The 19,383-nt window shown below is 46.5% G+C and overlaps 1 protein-coding gene across 5 annotated transcripts in view; it reads left to right on the top strand.

Moving 5' to 3' along the window:
- Positions 1–19,383, top strand: part of MACROD1 (mono-ADP ribosylhydrolase 1) — a 322,885-nt gene that overhangs the window by 292,153 nt on the left and 11,349 nt on the right. For all 5 annotated transcript variants that reach the window (XM_033174254.1, XM_033174250.1, XM_033174252.1 and 2 more), the window contains exon 5: positions 3,020–3,136. In XM_033174254.1, coding sequence (XP_033030145.1) covers positions 3,020–3,136 — 117 coding nt within the window. The remainder of the gene's footprint in view (positions 1–3,019; positions 3,137–19,383) is intronic.

Below are 19,383 nucleotides of genomic sequence, written 5' to 3'. Positions count from 1 at the left end.
TTTTATTGGCAGGAGGGAGGTGGGAAATGGTGACTCCTAACACCTGAACCTAAAAATGCAAACATTCCCCAAAAGCAAAAGCAGTGACAACTACACAGAGCCTGGAGTTTACCAAGGTCAAGTCCCAGAAAACAGTGACTGTCCCTATTAGGGGCAGTTGGGGCATATGAAATAATCTGCCTGCATTATTGCTCAGGGGACTATTGAATCTATTGAATTTTTTTTCATTCTGCTTCTTCAGATGGGGAAATAACAGCTAGTTTGGTTTGCTGCTGGGTCTGCACTGGAGTTTGAAACTTTGTGTGTAGGGTTGGGCTGGGGTTATGGCGTTTGGGAAAATAGGTTTAGCAACCCTAGTGGACATACAAGTTGACTCTAGACGGTTGCTGTTTTACAGGAGGGATTCGCTCATGCGCAGGAAATTTAGATTTGCACAATTGAGGTGGATTAAAGTGCTGTGTTGCCCTACAGCAACAAATACACTTCAAAACAACAACCCACTGACATCTTACAGTTTGTAAAGCGATGGAGAAATGCAATGGAAAGTGTTGGACAGGAAGACAAATCAGAGCGAATGCACAAACAAATCAAAATAAATGTTCAATAAAGAGCTGGGCATCACATAACCTCCATGGAAGCTTAGTGCAAGCGAATCTGGGGGAAATATCGGTAAACAGGCCACACGGAGGAGCCCACCATCTTAAAAAAGCAGCGAAGACAAATAGGGCTTGCAACAAATGTGTGTTGAGTGCTGATGTATTCCATCCAACCCTGTTAGACCAGGCATTCTCTCTCAACTTCCAGTCTCTCTTTTCAGAAGTTAGTAGTAGTATTACATTTATATCCCACCTTTCCACCAATTAGCTCAATGTGGCATACATCATTCCCCCCCCCCTTGCATTTTATCCTCACAACAACCCTGCTTGGCTGAGAGGCAGTGATCGGTCTAAGGTCGTCCAGTGAGCTTCATAACTGAGTAAGGATTTGAACTCTGGTCTCCCAAGTCCTAACCTGACACACTAACCGTTACAACATCAATAGGAGTATAGCATCTAGATCAAGGGAAGTAATAGTACCACTGTATTCCGCTCTGGTCAGACCTCACCTGGAATACCGTGTCCAGTTCTGGGCACCACAGTTCAAGAAGGATACTGACAAGCTGGAACGTGTCCAGAGGAGGGCAACCAAAATGGTCAAAGGCCTGGAAACGATGCCTTATGAGGAACGGCTTAGGGAGCTGGGTATGTTTAGCCTGGAGAAGAGAAGGTTAAGGGGTGATATGATAGCCATGTTCAAATATATAAAATGATGTCATATAGAGGAGGGAGAAAGGTTGTTTTCTGCTGCTCCAGAGAAGCGGACACGGGGCAATGGATTCAAACTACAAGAAAGAAGATTCCACCTAAACATTAGGAAGAACTTCCTGACAGTAAGAGCTGTTCGACAGTGGAATTTGCTGCCAAGGAGTGTGGTGGAGTCTCCCTCTTTGGAGGTCTTTAAGCGGAGGCTTGACAGCCATCTGTCAGGAATGCTCTGATGGTGTTTCCTGCTTGGCAGGGGGTTGGACTGGATAGCCCTTGTGGTCTCTTCCAACTCTATGATCTATGATTCTATGAACACACATGCTCTGTATATCCCCTGCCGCCCATCACACTGGGTTACTTACCTGGCTACACTTGTCTGATTCCTACAGTCAATGTGTGTATTTATATCTCTTCCTCTCATTTGCGCCCACATAGAGAGCCAGGCTAACGGGGGTTGGGGGAGGGGACAGCTTTGTACGATCAAAAAATTGCCCATTGCCTCTGTGGTTTTTATCGACTCCCCTTGGAGCACAGCTGATAAAATATTGTTTTATGGATTAGGAGATGGACTGTGAATGAGCTAATAATGGACCCTCCTGATCAATGCTTCTCTCTAATGTACTTGGGAGTGGACAGCAAATCACCCATCCCCTTTAGGCCTTGGAACACCAGACCACGCTCTCCTTCGTTCTCCCTCCCCCCATCCTTATAACCTAAAAATTGCTGGAGAAGGCTAACGATCCATCAGGTCCAGCACCCTCTTTCTACAAGCAACCAATCTTTGGGAATCTCACAAAGCCGGGCGTGACGCTTCCCCATTGTTTGACTTCAGCAAGTTGTATTCTGAGGTATAGTGCCTCTTCACATGGAGGGTGCGTGTACTGTAGTTGCTAAGAGGATAAGAAGAGCCCTGCAGGATTAGGCCCAGAGGCCCTCTAGTCTAGTTTCCTGGTAGCTCAGTGGCCAGCCCAGAAGGAGGGCTTGACTGCAGCAGCACTCTCCACATTTGTGATTCCCAGCAATGGTACATTTCCCAGCACCCTTAACATACTACAGTTCCCAGAATTCTTTGCGGGAAGCAATGTGCTTTAAGTCTCTGGTGTGGATGTGACCTAAGGAAATGCACTACACAGGAAAGGAGCAGTTGAAAGGAAACTTGAAAGGAGCAGTAGTTGGAAACTGCAGTTACTATTTCAGCCAGAACAGAGATTTCACAGGAGTGTTTTGCAGGGAAGAAGCCATATTTCAGTGGCAGAACATTTACATGCAGAAAGTCCCAGGTTCGATCTAGTTTAAAAGATGGGGGGGGGTGTTGGGAAGGATGACGTTAACAGGCAATGAGAAAGGCTGGTAGCGCCCACACCATCCATTTAAAGCAGCTGTATATCACTTTGACAGTCATGGCTTCCCCCAAAGAAATCTGGGAAGTGTAGTTTGTTAAGCATATCTAAGAGCTGTTAGGAGACTCCTCACAGAGCTACAATTCCCAGCGCTCTTAATAAACTACATTTCCCAGCATTCTTTGCAAGACTGTTAAAATGGTACAAGTGCTTTGAATAGATGGTGTTGGATGTGACTAATTCTTTCTACTGGAGAGCCGTTTCCAATCAAGGCAGATAAGATGAACGAGTTTCCTGTCCTGATACAAGGTGTGTGCAGTGCCCGAGTCTGATTCTTACATTGACAATGTGTGTTTTTTTACATTCCTTTGCTAGTGGATGGCTGCATCCATCGTGCTGCGGGGCCTTTGCTCAAAGAGGAATGCCGGACCCTGAGTGGCTGCGAGACTGGAAAAGCCAAGATTAGCTGTGGGTATCGCCTCCCAGCCAAATGTAAGTGTTACTATTAGTGTTATTTTAAGTTTCATTGAAAAACTGAGGTTGTGTATTTCTTATTGGATTGAGAGAATGCAAGATAAAGTAAACCTATATGTGACATTGGGAGATATTTTAACTAAATAGCTTTTTTAAAAGTTTTATTTTTCTTCTCTGTAGGTTTACTAGCATTAACATTGACACACACACATATATACACATATATCTCTGTACTTAATAAGAAAGAAAGAAAGAAATGTGGCTTATAATTTATCCTTTTTTGACTGGAAAGCATGAGTTTGATTAGAAAAACGTACTAAAAAGGAAACGAAATGAAACAACTTATTAGTCACTTGTTACTGAATCTCCAAGTGACTTACAACAAATTTTTAAAACGTAAATATAAATAGTGAATAACATTAACAATGTCACAGAAAACATTAACAAATTTATACAAATGCAGAAATAAGATACACACATACCCAATAACAGACACAGAAACCTTTGGCAACATACTAACAGAAAAACAACTGCTCAATCCATCAAAAGCTTGGCGGCGGCGGGGAGTAAATTTTTACCTGGCACTGAAAAGCTGTCAGGAACAGTGGCGTAGCTAGCTGCTTGGGCGCCCGGGGCGGTGCCCCCCCCCAGCTATGACTGGTCAGGAAGGCACTAGGCAAACCTCTCCAGGAATAGCATTCAATACATGGGGAGCCACCACTGAAAAGCCCCCTCTCACCTGTCACCACCTTCTGAATCTCCCTCAGAGTGGGGACCTGGAGAAGGGCCCCCATAGAAGAACTAAGTGTCTGGGTGTGTTCATATCAGGAGAGGCATTCCAGAATATTCTGGGGTCCTGAATGGTAGAGAGCTTTACAGGTCAAAACCAGCGCTTTGAACCGGGCTCGGAAGCATACAGGCAGCCAATGTCTTGAACCCGGCCGTAGTTGGGCAGCCACATTCTGCGCTAATGGAAGCTTCCAGTCGGTGTACAAAGGCAGCCCCACCTGTCTCAATTATGCAACACAGGATAGGGGTGCGTGTGAGTGTGTCTGCTCCAAAGTCAGTGAAAATGGTGCTCCCCACCGTCAGAGGGAGGTGGTGCTTGTTGTGACTGGTCGAGTGGAAACCAGGGAGCTGGAGTTGGAGACAGTCAAAGCCCCCATCTCCTTCCCTGCTGAGTTCTACAAGGAGCAATACTGAAACTAAGGAGGCACTGGCTGAGGGCAAGCTGTGGTTGGTGGAGCAGCGTGCCATTTGCCCTAACGGACGACCTCCCATTGCCTGGTGTAATGCTTATTATTGTTATTGGTATGAATTAGTCTCAAAAAAAAAAAACTTTGTATGTGCATTCCTTCCGCCTTCCCACACCCCCTCCAAAAATACCTGCTCCCCCCCTCCACAAACTGCCTTTCCTTCTTATTTGCCTCTCTTCAGCCTACATTCCACCCCTGCCCCCCCCCCTAATACGCTTGTCTGTCTGAGAGGGAGTAGAGTCTGTTAATTAAACCTGCTCTGGGACACAGTCTTTGCTCTCACACATTCAGACTGATAATTCGGCAGCAGAGGATGCGTTGAGAGAACAATAACGTGCAAATGTGACACTTAGAGGAGCGGAGGGAAGGGGTGGGAGACACACCTTGTACTCCTCAACAAGGGCTGGTAAGATGCAGGAGTAGTAGCAACGCGGCACTTTTTGCTGGGGTGGGTGAGGGTCTAGGTCAGCGGCTCTTTTGTGTGCAACTTCCATGCAAATGTCACCGTGCAAGCAAGGAATCTTGTACTGGGCAAAGGATTTAGCATCTTGAGAATCCTCAGCCAACCTGAGATCTACGGATGAAGGGCGGTATACAAATTTAATAAAATAATAAAATAATAATAATAATAATAATAATAATAAACTTCCTTTAAAAGAGCAATTTTTTAGACCTTATTGTCGCAAATACAGACTTGGAGGTGTGCAGGCAATGGCTTGTTAAAAGGCACTGAAAGTGGGAGAGGTCTGCCCCCAATCTGAGACCAAGGCTGTGTACACATTAAAGCAGATTCAAAACATTCCTTTGATCTTTGCATATAAAGGTAAGGTAGGATTGAATAATGGTATATGATATTTGAAATTTGCAATCATAATTTTTTTAATAAAAAATATTTTTTTAAAAACAACAACAACAACATTCCTTCCCTCAAAGGATTCTGGCCATGGTAGTTTGCCCCTCACAGAGTTACAATTCCCAGGTGCACTTAACAAACTACAGTGCCCAGAATGTTTTGAGGAAACGAATGTGTTTCGAATGTGCTTTGAATGTGTAGTGTGTACACAGCCTCAATGTTATTTCCTGGTGGGGTTCAGTCACATACTGGCAAAATTCAGGTTGCGCAATTATAGCTAATTGAGAGGCCTTGCACCACAAGCCCAGTACCCAAAATGATCAGGCTTTTTGCAGTAAGGAAAGTAATAGGTAAATGCACTGGGGAAAGTATAGGATAACACTTGCTTTGACCTCCCCACAAACAAATCGGAATGAATTCTCAGGAAATAGTCAAGGTAGTCTAATCTCCCTCTAAGCAACTCTGGAGGAACACAGGATTAGTCTGGAAGCACCCCCTGGTTTCACACCTGCCACTTAAAGAGCTTTTTAGCCTTTTTGCTCCTCTTGATGTGTATTGTTAACCCTTTACCCTCCATTCTTGTGTAGAGCTGCAAATAGCTCCCCATCTTCTATGTGCATATTGTTAACTTCTTCCAATATGGAAACTTGGTATGCAAACCTTGTCAGTTTCTAGTTCCATTTTCTGTCCGGTTTTCCTTATTACAAAAGGTCTGATTTGTGGGGTGGGGGGAGTTGCTGTGCAAGATCACCAAGCCAACTTCAACTGCGCAACCTGAATTTGCCAGTGTGCGGCTGAATTCCACCCCAAATATTGACAGTGTGGAAGTCCCCTGCGTATGTTTTTAGCTGGAAGAAGGCTGCCCAGGAGGCAGGGGGACTTTATCGTACCCTTTATATACCTGAAGGGGTGTGGCCCTATCTGCAGTATACATTTAAAGCAGTATCATTCCTCAAAGATTCCTGGGAACTGTAGTTTGTTAAGTGCCCTAAGAGTTCTTTGGAGGCTCCTATTCCCTATGCCAGGCATAGGCAAACTCGGCCCTCCAGATGTTTTGGGACTACAACTCCCATCATCCCTGACCATTGGTCCTGTTAGCTAGGGATGCTGGGAGTTTTAGTCCCAAAACATCTGGAGGGCCGAGTTTGCCTATGCCTGCCCTATGCAGAGCTATAGTTTTCAGAGTGGTTAGCAGCCAATACCTCTGCCCAGGTATCTCTGGGAACTGCAGCTCTCTGAGGGGAATAGGGATCTCCTTCCGGTTCTTTGCACTGTTAACAAACTACAGTTCCCATGATTCTTTGGGGGAGGCGTGGCTCTTTAAAGTGATACGATACTGCTTTAAATGTGTAGCGCAGATGGGACTTATCCCATGGAAAAGGACAGGGCTTCAACCTGATCGACTTAAGTGACAGATTGGTAGATTTCACCTGAACGTCAGGAGCAACTTCTTAATGGAAGGAAACATGCAGCCGTGAAACCAATTGCCTTGGCCAGGGGTGTGGAGTCTGTATCCCTCCATGTGTTGCTGGATTCCAACTCCCATCATCCCTGACCACTGGCCATGCTGTCTGGTGCTGATGGGAGTTGGAGTCCCAACAATGTCTGGAGGGCCACAGATTCCTCAGCCCTAGCGTAGAGGGATAGTGGGCTCTGCCTCTCTAGAGGCCTCCAAGCAGATGATGCTGTCATCTTCTGGGGATGCTGTTTCCCTGGATCTTCCGCAGGAAGTTCAGCTGAATGGCCTACAGAGCCTCCCCCCCCCCACTCGCAGCTATATGCTTCTGTTTTCTAGGGAGTCAGTGAGTGAGTGTGTGTGTGTGTGTGTGTTTGCGTGTGCCTTTTCCCACTCTAGCTGGAGAGAGTGTGCTGACATTTAACACAGGAACAGCGTAACTTTCGAACTGTGGTAATGTGTGCATTAACTGAAGCGGGATAGGGAGGGGAGATTTCCGGAGTGATAATTAAAGTGCTTTAAAATGCATGTTTGATTTCTGCCTGACTGTGGCTCTGCTCATTCCATTTGCAAATGCGGCCCCCACCATCTGGAGAGCTGAGTGGCTCCGGAGAATACAGAATCTGGCTGCTCCTCGCTTGGGTTGCAGGCGACATTTATTGTCTTGCCTGAGGACCTTGGAACAGCATTGTGGCCACACAACGGCCCTGCGAGGTGGGTTATGGAAGGGAGATGCTATGCTTTTTCCAAGTCTAATGGGTGACAGTTCGTAAGAGAGATGAGAGTGGCTTGAGGGGAGCCTATCATCTGCTTCCAGCCACGGGGGGGGGGGCAGAAAATACAGTTTGTTTTCATAAATAGTAACTTGTCGTACCAAAGCATCTATAATCAAAAAAATGTTACTGCAGAACCTCAGGCTTTTCTTTTAATAATTTCAGTAATCTGTATTACAAAACAGGCATGAGGGAATCTCAGCCTCCAGGGGGTGATTATGCCTGCCCCGTACCCAGGACTTAAAAACTCCACCTGGGTCACATCCATGGGTAATGGTATAACCAGGGGGACAGCTACCCCCCTCCCAAATCAAGTAAATAATTAAAACAAAATAAAAATACTTAACTAAGTGGCCAATTGCATCACAGTTCAGTTGGTTCCCCCCCCCACACACATAAAGCCTCCCCCCAATAAATCTTGGCTACCCCACCCATGGTTACATCCCTCACCAGCCTTGCTTTGCACCCTCCCTGAGAGTGTTTTCCTGGCTGGGATGTGTCCTTAAACTCTGAAAAGCGCCTTTTGCTTGTCTGTATGGAGGACAGAGAGGGCTGTGTGAGTGTAAAAAAAAAATACCCTACTGCACAAAGCTAATATTTTTGTTCATTGCTCCACCAACCTTTGCCGTTTGCCTCCACTCTGCTGGCATGTGACCCTAAGGCTGAAAAGAAATAGACAGACAGACAGACTTGTAGAGTTGGAAGGGACCACAAGGGTCATCTAGTCCAACCCCCTGCAGTGTTTTAAAACGTTCCTGCTGTGTCAAATGACCTTTGTTATCTTCCTCCACACAACCTCCAGTCATCACCTGAAGTCCTGCTCCGAGCCTCATGAGCCACAGGTGGCAGTGACCAAGGCCAGAGGGCTTTTTCCGTAGTGGACATCACCCTGTGAAACCCATTTCCAAGGGAGGTGCATAAGGCCCATCACTGTGTGGCTTCAAGCAGTTGCCAAGTATATGGCTGTTTGAAAACATGGCAATTTTCTTTTTTTTCCTCCCTTCGCCCTGTTTTATTTCATCGAATCTTAGCGTTGTAGAGTTGGAAAGGATCCTGAGGGTCACCTAGTTCAACCACTGCAATGCAGGAATCTCAACTAGATCATACATGTTTGGGGGTCGCATAGCTAGTTTAATCGCACAACTCCATAATTTCTGCTGCTGCTGCTGCTGCTGCTTTAGTTCTGAGGCTGTTCTGAAATTATTACTGTGGCTTTTGATATTGTGATCTTTGGATTTGTTAGGCATTTGGAAATTTTGGAAATGTGGTGGGATATAATTTTTTTAATAAAACAAATACATAGATTTCTTTTGTCCAAATGGTATTCAAAAATTCCTTCCTTTCCCAAAGAGGTTCACCCCTCTTTACTGAGGCAGAAATAATACTGAAGCAAATAAAAAATAAAAAAAAATAGAATCATAGAAACGTAGAGTTGGAAGGAACTCAAGGGTCATCTAGCCCAACCCCCCTGAGATGCAGAGATCACACTCAATGCAGGAGAAGTTAACTTGTGGACTTCCATATGTGGTTGGACTCCAACTCCCATCAGCTTCTGATTGGCCATCATGGCCAATGGGTCAGGGATGATGGGAGTGGAAGTCCAGTGATATCTGGAGAGCACCCCATCTGCTATCCCACTCATGACCCCAGAGTCCAGCAGTGATCAAGGCTCTGAGTTGGAGGCAGTGGATTCTCCAGTGGCAGAACCAGATTCAAGGCCTGCCCCTGGAGATCAGGAGACAACCGAGCTTGGGGTTGACAGACAGGATCTGCCAAAGCAACCTCCCCATACCACTAGGGGATGTGGGGCCAGGACCTTCATAGGCACCTTCTCCCCCCCCCCCCCCGAGGAGCCAAAGGCACTGCACAGTACCTCGCTGGTTCAGTGGCATAGGGATCTCACCAGGTGGGAGGTTTGGGGTCGAGGAGGAGCGCCAGTCTTCAAGTTAGTCCTCTAAGAATCAAAAGTTGTCTACAAGTGGGTGGAGCTTGGGAGAGGTAATCTGGAAGCAAGGGCTTGAAAGAATGCCTGCTCTCTCAATCTTCGTTGGAGCAACTTGTCCCCTTGGAGCTATCCGTGGTTCTGCAACTCCTGGCTGTTGCCATCCGGCTTTCCCCAAGGGATTTGGCATCAAAACAGGACAACCCCTGATTTATGTGCTGCCTAGCAGCTTACAAACCAAACTGCAAGCAAAAAGAAATACCAACATGCCAAGTCAAACCATTGGTCCATTTAGTTCAGAATTGACTATATGAAGCAGCAGCTGCTCTCCGGGGGACATTCCCAGTCCTGTCTGGAGACATTGGGTACTGAACTTGGTGCCTTCTTCATCCATAGCAGGCGCTTTCCCATTGAGCAATGGCAATTGCACCCAAATTCTGTCTCTTATTTACACTAGCAGTTCCAGTTTCAAAAAATTATAAGAGGCAAGCCTTCGCGCAATCTGTCTTTTAAAAAATTCCTCCGCTCAAAATCAGCCCTTCTTAATAATCTTTTTAAAAAAGAATTAAGTGAATGAGGCAGTGGCATATTAATCAAAGGCTCATAAATACAGCTCTTAGCTCATCAATTGCTAAGTGAGGAAACAGAGAATGGCTTAGCTTGTTGGAGAAACAGCAGATCCCAGATGAATGAATGACACTGGCTGGGCTTACTTCATGTTTGCCTGATTTCTAAATTGATTAAATACTGCTGTAAATACCATCTGCCGTGAGCCACGAAGTAGCCATGGGAGGGCGGGCGGGCACCTTTCCCTCTTCCTTTGGTCTCTCCTCCGCTGTCCAAACTGCACTTCATGCTTTGGTAAGTAGAAAGTCCTTTTGCAGAGTAGACGAGATGAGAAGTTCCCCATCCAAATATCACCCCCCATTCTCTAAACTCACTGGGAGGCAATCAGTAAGGATTGATAATGGTTTTCGAGTCTCTTAAGCTTCTCATTTTTCCATTCAGAAAGTCGCATCCATCTAAGTTCTGCTGAGAGCAGACCCATTGAAACTAATGAACCTAAGTTAGCCATGTCTTTTACTATTAAAGTAAGATCCATCCTCTCTCTACATATGTGAATGAAAAGAAGCTACCGCCATCTTGTCCCTTATGAGAGCCTCAGGGCCCCTCCAGACCGATGGTTTTTTTTTGGCAGGCATATTCTGCAGCAGGTTGTTGATGCAATATCAGCGTATTTGTGGTAGAATTATACTAGACCATTTCCAGAATGGCGTCCGAGCACTGAACCACTGGTATATCACAAGTGGACTCTTTATTATTGTGTTTGCAATAATCAGCAGCTTTGGGGTTTTTCAAATATTGGTAAAGGATATTTTACGTGTCCCACCTGTACTGAATATTGGAGTGAATTGCTGCAGCTCTTGGAGGGGCAAGAACTTTGCTCCCCACCACCACCACCACGAGGGTCTCTCTGCCTCAACAGCTGGGCCCATGCAGGGCGTGCCAGGAATGCTGAGCTCAGGGAGAGCGTGCCTGGCACACGTCCGTCTCCCCTGTCCTCCCCTCCAAATGTGGTATTCGAGTCACATCCTAAGCAGGTGGTTAGTATTCAGCACAGGCAGTTTCCTCCAACAGTAGCTTCAAGAAGTCGCCGCGGCTGCCTTGTGGGCAAGGGAAAGAGTGATACTGAGGGGCTGGGGGCTGGAGGGGGGGCTCTCAAGGAATCATCAGGATGTCTCTCCAAAGTGGAAATCACTCCTCAGGTGGTGACTGCTTCAGGATTGTACCAGAACTGCTAAATAGAAGGCTTGCGAACTCTGAGGTTTACGGAAATACAAATTTCCCTCTCTACCTGCCTCTCTAGCTACTTACCTAAGTGGGCACACACACCTGTATGAAACAGCCCCATGTGGACCGAGTGGGCATAGGATGGGGAGTTACTGAGGGGGTTGAGGAGCAGGAAGAAAGCAGGGGAAAGGAAAGGAATGGAGTATTTGAGAGGGGCATGGCTAGGTGGCTGGCCGACACCCTGGGCGGGAGCACTTCACACCTATCACATCCACACCGTATATTTAAAGCGCATGGTTTCCGCCAGAGAATCTTGGGGACTATAGTTTGGCAAGGGTGCTGGAAATTGCGGCTCTGCAAGGGCTACAGTTTGAAGGATTCTTTGCGGTGGAGGAACTGTGACTGTCAAAGTGCTTTAAATGTATGGTATGGATGTGGCAACAGTAATATTTCTTTGACAGTTTCAAGTCCCTCTTGTCCAGTGATCAGAATTTCTCTCTTTTGTTTTCCCAGGCAAAATGAACTTTACCCCCACCTACAAAACTCCCTATCCTATGCCACTCAGTCCACATGGGGCTGCTTCATACAGGTGTGTGTTCCTGTATGAAGGCAGGGAGGGAGGGAAATTTGTATTTCCGTAAACCTCAGGGTTTGCAAGCCTTCTATTTAGCAGTTTTGGTACAATCCTGAATCAGTCAGCACCTGAGGAGTGATTTCCTGTTTGGAGAGACATCCTGATGATTCCTTGATTGTGTATGACCGCCCTGATACCATCATGGGCACAAATAATCACGAATGCAAAATAAAAAGGACGTCTGGAGGGGCCCTCTGTCATACTTTCTGGTGCCAACCCTGCCAGACTCTGGCAAATGTCAACCTCTCTCCTCACAAGGTGTGACCAAAGTGACCTCTGGAGGCGCAGACCAGCCGCAGGTTGGTGGAGCCACTACCCCTGGCGTGGACAGAAGCAATGGGGACACCCAGCCTGCCACTTCCACCCCCTATGGGGCCTAGCTCACAGGCATAGCCAAACTGTGTGTTCAGGGGCTGCCGTTTATCATGCCAATATTATAGACTCAGACAGCAAATGCAAAGCGCTATTGATTGGGCTGTCACAGGAGACGGACGGCACGGGGCAGGCGTCAATAAGAGCTGCAGGATGCCAGGGCCCGGTCCCTCGGTAAATCACATCCACAGGAGTCGATTCTTCCCCCCGCCTGGCGCTAATAGAGAAACCACCTCTTTAACGGCAAATGCCAGCTGCCTCTAAATCATCCAGCAGAGGGCAGGGATGGAGGCGCGTCCACTATCGACAGCCCGCGAGAAAATCGGACACGGAGCAGTGATAATGGCTGGCCTGGCAGCCATAAATCACCCGGACAGAGAGCAGTCGGGCGGCTCAGTTTTCCCATGTAGTAGCAACATAAACACAAACTTTTGGTGAGGTTGTTGTTGTTGCTTTAAACTATCCCGGTGGCCTTCAGGATTGCCCCCTGTTCTCTTGGGTTAACTGTCCCTTCTTGTAGTTAACATATTTACAAGACGATGACGCAGATTCGTCACAATGCATTTCAGTCACTCTTTTGTACTCAGTTGGATCCGGTGGTTTTTATCTACTTGACACATATGCATGTTTTGGAAGGGCAATAGAATTACTGAGCAACACTGGGCACTTTCCACTAGTACTACTTATTACTCTCCCCCCCCCCTTTTTAAAGCATTTTGCTGCATTTATACTGCCATGAACTACATTACAACATTCTGACAAATGTGAAACTCTCTTGGTTACTTAAGTTCCCATCTGCATGTTAGTCTAGAGCTGTAGTCTTCAACTTTTTCACATCTAGAATCAAGCATGCATTTGGGGACACCTTTCTTAATTAATTATTTTTTTTAAAACCATATATTTATCTGGTGGTGGTGTTGCTATTGCAACTTACCTCAGATTAAGCTGTGACCCAGTTGTTGGTTATGTGACCCACCCTCTGAAGACCAGAGGTCTAGTGGAAGTGGCTAGGGAGGAGTTTTTTCTCCTCACAAAATACTGAAAGTTGGAGGCCCCCCCAACACAGCTGAATGTTGGAAGATTTGGGGTAGACAACAAAGTCCTTCACACAGTGCATAGTTAAACTATGGCCTTTATTCCTGCAAGCTGTGTAAGGCTTTAAAGGACAGGCAAATTCATGGAGGATAAAGCTACCAATGTGTGAGGAGTCTCTACTGTACTTACATTCAGGCACTTGCTGAGTTAGAGCAACACATGGGGGGTGAGTTGAATACATCCCACTTTTCACAGGTCTGCCGTGGGCACCCTTCTCTGCTTCCAAAGGCTCCCTGCAAGTTTTAGAATCTTGCTTTTTAAAATTCTGGGTAGAGCAGGCTCCCTGGTGCGGGGAGTCAATCTCCGACTCCTAACAGCGACAGGTGGGGTGGAGCTTGTCTCCACTTTTCCCCCTTGCATGTTGTTCTAACCCAGAAATGAACACTTGAATATGGCTGAGGGAAATGCACTCTGTGTGTGATCAGAGGCAGTTGCATCTATTCGTAGCGTTACCACTTTTGAATTTTCTTTTGTTATACGGATTGTTGGTTAAATACCCCGGAATCGCTGGTTGATTGGAGCTCGTGGTTGCTAGAGAGATGGGAATCTCTGTGCTTTTAAATGAGGTGCCCATCGGAGCCTGGGGAAGGTTGGACACTTCCCCACACACATGTCAACTAAGGAGGGCTTGTGCGTGTGTGTGTTTGTGTGTGTGTGTTCTGTGTCAGGGATGAGGAACTTGTGACCCTCCAGGTGTAGCAGGATTCCCAACTCCCATGAGCCTCAGGCAGCATGGCCAGGAGTGAGGAAGGGTGGGAGTTGCAGTGCGGCAAAATCTGGAGGGCCAGAGGTTCACCGTCCCTGTTGTAGGTGTACCTTCGTAAACAAAGCAAACATTAGAAATACGCCATATAGGTCTCCAGTACCATCTCAACCAACGACATCCGAAAACTGATAAGCTCGTGCAGCAGAGACTAGACCTCGGTCTGACCCCAGCCACCCCTGCCTACCTGTCCTTTTTCTTACAGCCAGTACAGGGTGAGGCCCTGACTGCCAGCTTCCTCCTCCTGCGTCTCAGATTGTAGAACTCAGCGGGGCGGGGGGGACCATGACAAAATTCAAGTTAGTTGGCTCTGCCTTCCAGCTTCTCTGGCTTCACCTACTGCTTGGGCTCCCTGCCTTCCTCCCAACCATTCCCAGCAGGCACCAGCTACTGCCAGCACACTCAAGGAAGTGAGGAAAACACTTCATTTCCCTAATTCCAGGATGGATGGAGACTTTCTCTCCTCACTTTCTCTCTGCTTATTCTGTGGGATGAGGAATTCGTACTCTGCACTCACTCAGAGGGGCTGCCATTTATTCTTACTTGGCATGTTTCTTAGGACCGAAAACACAATGGGGATGATGAAGCAATCCCCAATTTTGCTTCCTACATCTTGTATATATATATATATATTTGATACTTTGAGGCAGGGGCCTTCTCCGTCTGAAGCATTAAGAGGGTTAATTTTAACTCGCTGCTAGATCTGTTTCATAGCTGCATTTCTGCCTTCCTGGGGGCCCTTGTATTTCCACCTACCTGCCTAGTAATTGAATTTCACGCCAGGCTGGGTGCCCGCCTCTGACTAACATTTTGGCTGCGAATTTCTTTTCTCCCTTTCTCCCTCTCTCCCTGCAAGACAGCAATTTCTTTTTCTCTTTTGTTTTTGCTTCCATCTTGTGCTCTTCTGTGGAAGGCAGCGCCGCGTTGTTGGCAACAGCAATCTTACGTGATTAAATCGATTCGCTCGCAAAAGGCAGATCAACATGAGAGATTTTTTAATTGGGATTTCCTTCCTTCCTTCCTTAAATCATAGTCCTCCAAGGGCAATAAGCATAGTCGAGGGCGTCATTTTGAACATTTCTCTCCCTCTATTTGGGGGCTCCCTCGAAGTCACATTCGCTTGAGGGGAGAATAAATACAGTGCTGAAAAGAACAGAGAGGTCATCGATTCCAACTTTATCTGTACAAAATACGTCCACCCTAACAGCCATGATTACTCACTGTGGCGGTTGTGACAAGAGCAGTGGAAGTGGAATTAAAACAGATTCCACAAGAGTGGTTAATATTTGGGGGGCCTCCAACCTTTTGGGGTCAGCGGGCACATTTTCGGTGGTGCCTGTCTCAGAACGGCTGCTGTGGGGTGTGTGGCATAACACAAAATGTCTGCTATGGAGCGGGAGCCAGAGAATTGGTGTGACACAAAATGGCTGCCACCTTTGAAAAAGCAGAAACAGAGCCAAGGCCACAAAATAGTACTGGCGTGACCCCCCACCCCACCCCATCAGCCTCCCATCGATGTGAAGAAAAACATATAACCCACTCCTCACAGGCAGAAGCTCTTTGCACCTCTCCTCTGTTCAGAATGGGTGGGTGTCAAATCCTGGCATCCAATGAAATACGGGCAGGTAGGAACCGAGCAGGAAGAGCAAGTGGCCTTTTGTGGATTGTAGATTTTTGAGGGGATGTTTACTGCTATCTTTGGTGGACATCGTAAGAGGTGCTGGCAGGCACACTGGCGCCCATGGGTTGGGGACTCGTGTCATGTATCATCCAGCAATGCCTTCCCCATGGCTGAGATGGTTATATAACTTTTGCTTGTGAGTTCCTTCAGCAAAGGAGATTTCCAGTGTTAATTAAATGTTCCCTGACCCGCCCCCCCAGGAGCCCCCACTTTCCCACTTAATCCCAGAGCTTGACCCCACTCTCACTTTCCTCCCATATTATAATCCCTCTCTCCTTGCCTGTCTTCCTTTTTCGAGTCTGCATTGCTGTGTCCTGGACCTGCTCCCATAACTGGAAGAAGTGGGGTGGGGTGGGGTGGGGTGGAGCTTTTTACAAGCAACTTCCCATAGGAAAATAGTGCCTGGGCAGCAAGTCTTGCAGATCCTTGAAATAGTGTGGAAGCACCTAGACAATCAGGGCACAGTTATTTGCTGCAATTTCCAGATAGTGGTTAACTCCCAGAACCATTCCCTAGCAAGACCTTCAAAATCTGGTTCTGATGCCCAGAACCATTCCCTAGCAAGACCTTCAAAAATTTCCACCTCAAAACAGACTGGTTAGAAAAACTAACCAATAAACTGAAACTGACATAGGGACAAATAGAAGAAGACGCCTTCAGCCCGGTATGGTTCCCCTTTATCACATACACAGCCCGACAAGATAACAAGAATCTGCCAACAGCATACGAATCAATCTGGCTAACCTGATCCAAAAACACACGCCCCACTCACACACGAAAATAAATCTCACTACAGCGAACCAAAGACCACCAACCACGCCCTAGGCCACCCCCAACCTCCCTCACCACCAAGGAAATACAGCAAGCGAATAGTAAGAGAACCCACACAAGTGACACCGACACAAAACCCCACACATACACTAAGCACTGTAGAAGAAGAGAAGCATTGCCACCGGACACCACTCACCATTCCCTTTCCCCCTCTTTTCTTCCTAACCCAACACTGTATGTCTCACAACAAATGAAACTGATCAGTAGAAAACGCAACTTGAAAAAAGAGATAATGCACATATTTTTGTAAACTAAGAAATCTTTAACAAAAATATTTTTTTTAAAAAAAAATATCCACCGCACCTTTTTACTCTGACAGGTGTCCTGGACCAGCCAAAATTCACCCAGGTTGCCTTTAACTCATCACATTGCTGCTGCTCCTGCATATCCGTCCAGGGAAAGAGGCCACTAGCCAATACGGCACGTTGGCAACGTGGGGAATGAGTGGAAGCAGCAGGCGGCTTGTCTTGCCTTGGCTTAAAGCAGAGTCAGGGAACCATGAGAAAGGTCATTTGGTTTCTGTGCTGCGTTGGAAGAAGAAGACTTTCCGTCAGCAGAGAAAAGCTGTCTCCGCTCTCCCCCTTTGCCTCTCTCTTCTTCCCCTTCCATCCCCTAGCCTTGCTCTTTCTTTCCCCTACCCGTTAACCTTTTTCTCCTCACTCTCAGCCTCACCATTCATTTCTCCTCCATCCCTTAACTTTTCCATCTTGCCCCCATGCCTACCCCCTAACTTTTTCTTAAACCCCCTGTGGTCACTTCCAAGCATCCTGCTACTTGAGCACTCATCCTGATGGGTTGGGTTGGGTTGCCTCAAGGCACACTTCCCCGTCACTTTCCAGTCTTTGCTGCTCAAGATCTCCAAATCAACTTTCATTGTGCAACCTGAATTTGTTTGCGTGCGATGGTCAGTGGTTACCAATTAGCTATGTACTGTGGACCCCCTTTTCAAAAGCCGATTCATGGACCCCCTGCTTTTGAAAACGCTGATATCTTTGTGGTAGTTTTTGTTATGTGAATGGTGCCACCATGCCTTCCAATGTGTCCCAGCGCAAAACTGAGATGTGCGTCTTCCGGGCTGTGCTCTTGTGTTAGTCACCTGATTGTGTGACAGCACAACCCTCCAATACAGGATGTCTCGGACAGTTAACGGGTATGTGCCACAGACCCTCTGGGTGGGTTGTGCAGACTCCCTGGGGTCTGCCAACCACCAATTGGGAACCATTAACTGAGATTTCTTTGATGAGGTGATAGCCCTACTTTCTAACCACATTAGCTAATGGAACCTTCAGCTCCAGGAACACTTCACCTGAGAATCTCAGATGATGCAGTTGTTGTTGTTGTTGTTGTTGTTGTTGTTGTACATCATTATAAATTTATTTATACTCCTCCTTTTCCCCTGATGGGACTGCAGGTGGCTTACAGATTTAAAAAAACAACAACTGTTTTTTGTTTTTGGTTTTTTTTAGAAAAAGCTATCATTAAAAATCAATTAAACAATTGCTAGAATTAAAACTATATACATATATAAAATATGTTAAAGCACCTAAGCAATAAAAACAGCACAGCACCAGTTTCCAAAAGCCCACCAGTCTTTTGGAAGACAGCTCCCCCTGCCTTTCTTTTGGACTTTCTGGAAGCTCCTGGCTGAGGGCTGGTGTCGAAAACAGGACGCTAGACTAAACTGCCTTTGGTTCCCTCTCCTTTTTTTCCTGTCTGAGGCAACCCCACTCTACCTAATGATAGGGCCGGGGGGGGGGAATGACCATTCACCCTTCATGCTCGGCATGTGGGGTGATGAGGGCCGCAAACCCCCAGTGGCCCCGGGGGGGGGGAGTGTTGAGCTGATGCCCCTCAATGCAGGTTACCAGAGAAGCTGATTTATCGCCGGCATCTCCATGGAGTCTGCACGGGCAATTTGTCTTTATTATCAGGGGCAATGCTGTTGTGTCAGTGGGAGATTTGCATTTTGATTGCATTTCCCCAGAGAGGATGCAGAACCTCCTCATGCTTCCTTGCTCAGGCAAAGAGAAGCCCGAGGAAAGGACAGCATCCCAGGACTGTGCTTTTCCTTCCTTCCTTTTTTCTTTGGCCTAGGACCAGCTGTTGTATCCCCGCCGTTCCATTAGTGGGTGCTGGGTCATTATTGCCTTTTTTTTATTATTTAACTGTGTTTTTCATCACTCACCCACCCCACTCACACAGGAAACCAAAGACCACCACAGCCAACCACAAATGAACAATCACATCCTACACCAACCCCGACCTCTCTCAACTCCAAAGGAACACAAGTGAACAACAGAGAACCTGCACAAACAACGCTGACACCAAACCCTACATATATGAAGTGAAATAGAAACATCGTCACCCCACCCTTCTCCCCATCCCGCCCACCTCTCTCCCACTTTTACTCCTAATGTCTCAACAAACGAAATTGACTTGTAAAAATGTTACATGGAAAAAATACGAGAGACACATTGCACTACCTTTGTAAATCAAGAAAATCTTTAATTTAAAAAAAAAAGTAGCATCATATCAAAAGTCCCCAAACCAGGAATTGTTTTATGGGAAATGTGCATCTCAAAGTTAATACTTTCCATTGCGCATTATCCAGAATGGGCAATCTCTGAGAAGCCTCATCAGTGTGAGAAGACACATTGAAAATAAATCTAATTGCTGGGCCAAAAAAAGAAGAAAAGAAACAGAAACTGTGTTTTTCATTTGAATTTTTGAGTTTTTAGGTTTTTTATTGTTGTTTTCCACTGGTTTTGACATAAATTTCTTTGAGTTACCTTTGTAAGAAAAGCTGCTGACAAATACA

Source organism: Lacerta agilis, chromosome 17 (genome assembly GCF_009819535.1).
Source record: "Lacerta agilis isolate rLacAgi1 chromosome 17, rLacAgi1.pri, whole genome shotgun sequence".
Classification (NCBI taxonomy): domain Eukaryota; kingdom Metazoa; phylum Chordata; class Lepidosauria; order Squamata; family Lacertidae; genus Lacerta; species Lacerta agilis.
This window is presented reverse-complemented; position numbering and strand designations above follow the sequence as displayed.